Raw genomic sequence first — 3,626 nt, forward strand, 5'->3', positions numbered from 1 at the left:
TGCTGTTTTTAAAAAATTCTTACTTAAATGTTGTTTTTAAAAAATTCTCTTCTTGAAAACTACTAAAGCAATGAAATCAAAAGATTATCATTTTAATCTCATGTATTTTAATGAATAATTTACCATAATTTTGTTACCAGGAGACAATTCAGATATTTTCATATTTCAAAATTGAATCTTTCCCTTCAAATGTAAACTCCTATGTACAGCTCATTTATTTGAGGATTTATTATTTTTCCTGATTCATTAAGACTATTTTTTTTTTTACCATTAAAACCAAAAAATATTTTTTTTTCCCATTTAAAAAAGTTTTAGGACACATAAAACAAGGCAACATTTATTCCTTCTTCTCATCTTCGGGCATGGGGTCTGTGGGCGGCTCCTCCGCTGTGGCACTGTTGCTCTCTGAGCCAGTATTACTATCACTGGTCCCTTCGACCTCCATGCTGTCAACCCCCTCCTGCCCACTCTCCTTGTCCTCAGGAGTAGATGTGCCTTCTTCACCATTCTGCTGGCTCTCTGTCGTTTCTTCCAGGTGTGTCTCCTCTGTCTCCATAGGGATGCTCTCTTCATCCTTCTTCTCCTCGGCTTTGTTCGTTGCTTGCTCTTCCTCAGGGGCAATGCTGCCCTGACTGGGCTCGGCTTGCTCCGCTGCTTCCTTCTCCCGCTCCTCCTGCCTTTTGCGGGCCTGCTCCTCTGCCTGTACAATTTCGGCTGCGATTTTCTCCATGTCTACTTCCACCTTCAGACCGCATAACCTTTTAAGTTCATTGTTAAAGGAATCTGTGCTTTCCAGGAATTTCCTCTTCTTTTCCTGGTGTCGCTCCTCTATCTGAAGAAGTTCGGCTTCTAGTTTTTGCTGATGAACCATTAAAGACTGGACCTGTCGCTTGAGGACCTGCATTCTAGCTGTTGTGACAACCCACCGCACATCAGGGACCACGCTCTCACTGAGGATCTCACTGATGAGGCGGTGGTTTCTCTGGAAACGGGCGGTAGCTGTATGCTTCATTGAAAAGCCGTCATCATAATCATCTGGATCCTCAGCAGGCTGAATGCTCATATAAGGTTCTCCTTTCTCCATGCGAGACTGTCTCTGTCGACTTTCTTCCTCTAATGCAGCTTCAGCACGACTTTTTGCATTAATATATGCAAGGTATGCAGGGGAATTGTGATAGGCCTTCATAGATTCATTGTACTCTATCTTTTCAGCTTCGTATTCGTTTAAATATTCTTGTTTCTCTTCATCAGTGAGATCTCGCCACATGCCACCAATAATCTTGCCAATTTCCCACAACTTTAGGTCAGGGTTGGAAGCCTTTACTTGGTCCCAGACCTTTCTGCTGTACCTCATGTAGGGCATCAGCGGCTTATCTGGTGGCTTTGGAGGCTTTGGAATCGTGATACCAGATGACGCCGTGACCCGGCTGTTGGTGCCCGGGTTCCCTCCCGGCCTGTAGTTGTTGTAGGCGAGATGACTGTATGGATTGTATCCCACAAACCCTGGTGTGCTGGGCATTTGTGTTGCAGGAGCTGGGGTGGGAGGTGGGGCATAAGATGGTCTTTTTGACATTTTGGAAGATTAAGTTCTCAGTTCCTTAAGAATGAATCTGAGACACCGCGGGCCAAAAAGGCGCCCGCAGCTCAGGCTTCCTTCCCTTTGTCCCGCGCTCGCCCCTCCCCTCCCATTAAGACTATTTTTAGGATGGAAATAAAACAAAAGAAATGATAAAAACTAAAACAAAAATAATTCAGTTTGGTGATTTTATGGGATTCGTGAGGGTGCAAATGTGTGAGTTTCTGTATCTACATTCATTTCTTGTGCTTTTCCTGTGACTCTTTTTTTATTTTTTTGGTTGTTTTGTCAAACTTCCATTTTTGATTTTACTTATTTTATTTTATTGTTATTCCTTAGATGTTTGTTTTCTAAGGAGAGACAGAGAAGATATGGATTAAAGGGGAGGTGGCAGGTAGCTAGGAGGAGCAGGGGGAGGGGAAACTGCAATCAGAGTATATTGTGTATGATAAAATGTATTTTCAATAAAAGAAAAATTAATTAGGAATTTCCCCCCCAAATTTCCTTTCTATATATTTCTTAACCAAGTTAGTTTTTTAAATTAAATTAGTTTTTAAATTTAATATAACTCAAAATTTCCTCACAACTAATTTTTCAATTCATAATTTCATAAGACTCAAATAATGAATAAAGTTCTTATCATTACAAAAGTGATAAAAGGATACTATCTTACAGAGAATAAGTAATTGTTTAAGGTCATTAGCTTAGTTAATAACATATTGGTGACATTTCTCCTATTTTTAGCTTTTCATATTATTTCCACTTCCTCTTTAGTGATGTTTCCTGAGCCTTTTGTGTGTGTGTGTGTGGGGGGGTGTTGGTGAGTATATGCTTAATTAGCCTATCTTGGGTGATAGTCAATAAACTGTTTGGATTACAAGCATGAAGACTTGAATTTGGTTCAGAGTCCACATCAGAAAGTTTGGTGGGGCTGGAGTTATGACTCTGGATAAGAAAGCTTGCTACACTTGTAGAGGGTCTGAGTGGTCCCCAGAATCCCCATTAAATAGCTTACAACTGCCTACTCTAGATGCACATAAATTGAAGCCTTCTTCAGGATCTCCACTGGCAAACATATACTCATACGCCCTTCTTCCTTATATACAAAGAAATGATAAAATTAAGTATTAAAAAGGCTCAGGAGTACATGCTTATATTCCACATCTGGGATGGCAGAGAAAGGACAATCTTTGAGCCTTGCTTGCCAGTCAGTCTAAACTATTTGGTAAGTTCCAGTTTACTGCGAGACCCCTGACTCAAAATCCAAAGTGGGCAACACTTCAAGGATGACATGGGAGATGGACATCTGTCTTCCAAAAGCACACACACACACACACACACACAGGCACATGCACATGAAAACAAACCAAATCCTAAGGAAGGAATGGTTTATTCTTATTTTTTAAAAGGTAGAAAATTTAAAAACAAGAGTTATTATTTGGAATCTATAATGAAATACATTAAAAATGGGTAATCATTAACATTAAAATAGAAACACAAATATAGAATAGACAACTCAAATGCTTATGAAGAAGATTCTGATTTAATAGAGGAACACACCCACACCTCCCATGACTTTATTCATCTGAAATATCTCCAAAACACATCTCCCAATTTCTTGTCTAACTGAGAACTGATAACTTTAAGCTAAAGTTCTCCTCAGGAATCTACTGAGCAGTTTAAGGCCTTTGCCTGGATACTACCTGCTTCAGCATAACCCTTAGTCAGAGACTGAGATTACTAATTGTGGCTAGTAAGGAAGATGGTATAGAACAGTGTTCTGTTTTCAACTATTGGAACGAGGAATGCATTTTCCAAATCACTTTCCTTCAGGCAACTCAGTGCTGTGTTCACTCAGTAGCATTGCCTGAAAACTTTGTGCTTTCTCAGCTCTTTATACACTGTCATCAGACCTAATAATTTAAGATTAAATAGTCAAACATTAGGAGGGCTCAGTGACTTTTCTGTGTCAAATAGACAGACATTGAAGGAAATTCAAGTGCAGTTTGACACTGATGTATTTGTACAGTTCATCTCTTCCTGCCCCATT

General features: G+C 39.7%; 1 protein-coding gene across 1 annotated transcript; it reads right to left on the reverse strand.

Moving 5' to 3' along the window:
* Positions 1-337: 337 nt before the first annotated feature.
* On the reverse strand, positions 338-1,631 carry LOC130882753 (SWI/SNF-related matrix-associated actin-dependent regulator of chromatin subfamily E member 1-like). The gene has a single exon (XM_057783009.1). It carries the CDS (start codon positions 1,571-1,573, stop codon positions 338-340), a length of 1,236 nt encoding a protein of 411 aa, XP_057638992.1. The 5' UTR covers positions 1,574-1,631.
* Positions 1,632-3,626: the final 1,995 nt, after the last annotated feature.

The sequence above is a fragment of the Chionomys nivalis genome, chromosome 1 (genome assembly GCF_950005125.1).
Source record: "Chionomys nivalis chromosome 1, mChiNiv1.1, whole genome shotgun sequence".
NCBI classification, from domain to species: domain Eukaryota; kingdom Metazoa; phylum Chordata; class Mammalia; order Rodentia; family Cricetidae; genus Chionomys; species Chionomys nivalis.

Coding starts and splice junctions, on each gene's coding strand:
- LOC130882753 (XM_057783009.1), bottom strand. CDS start 1,573: ATGTCAAAAAGACCATCTTATGCCCCACCTCCCACCCCAGCTCCTGCA.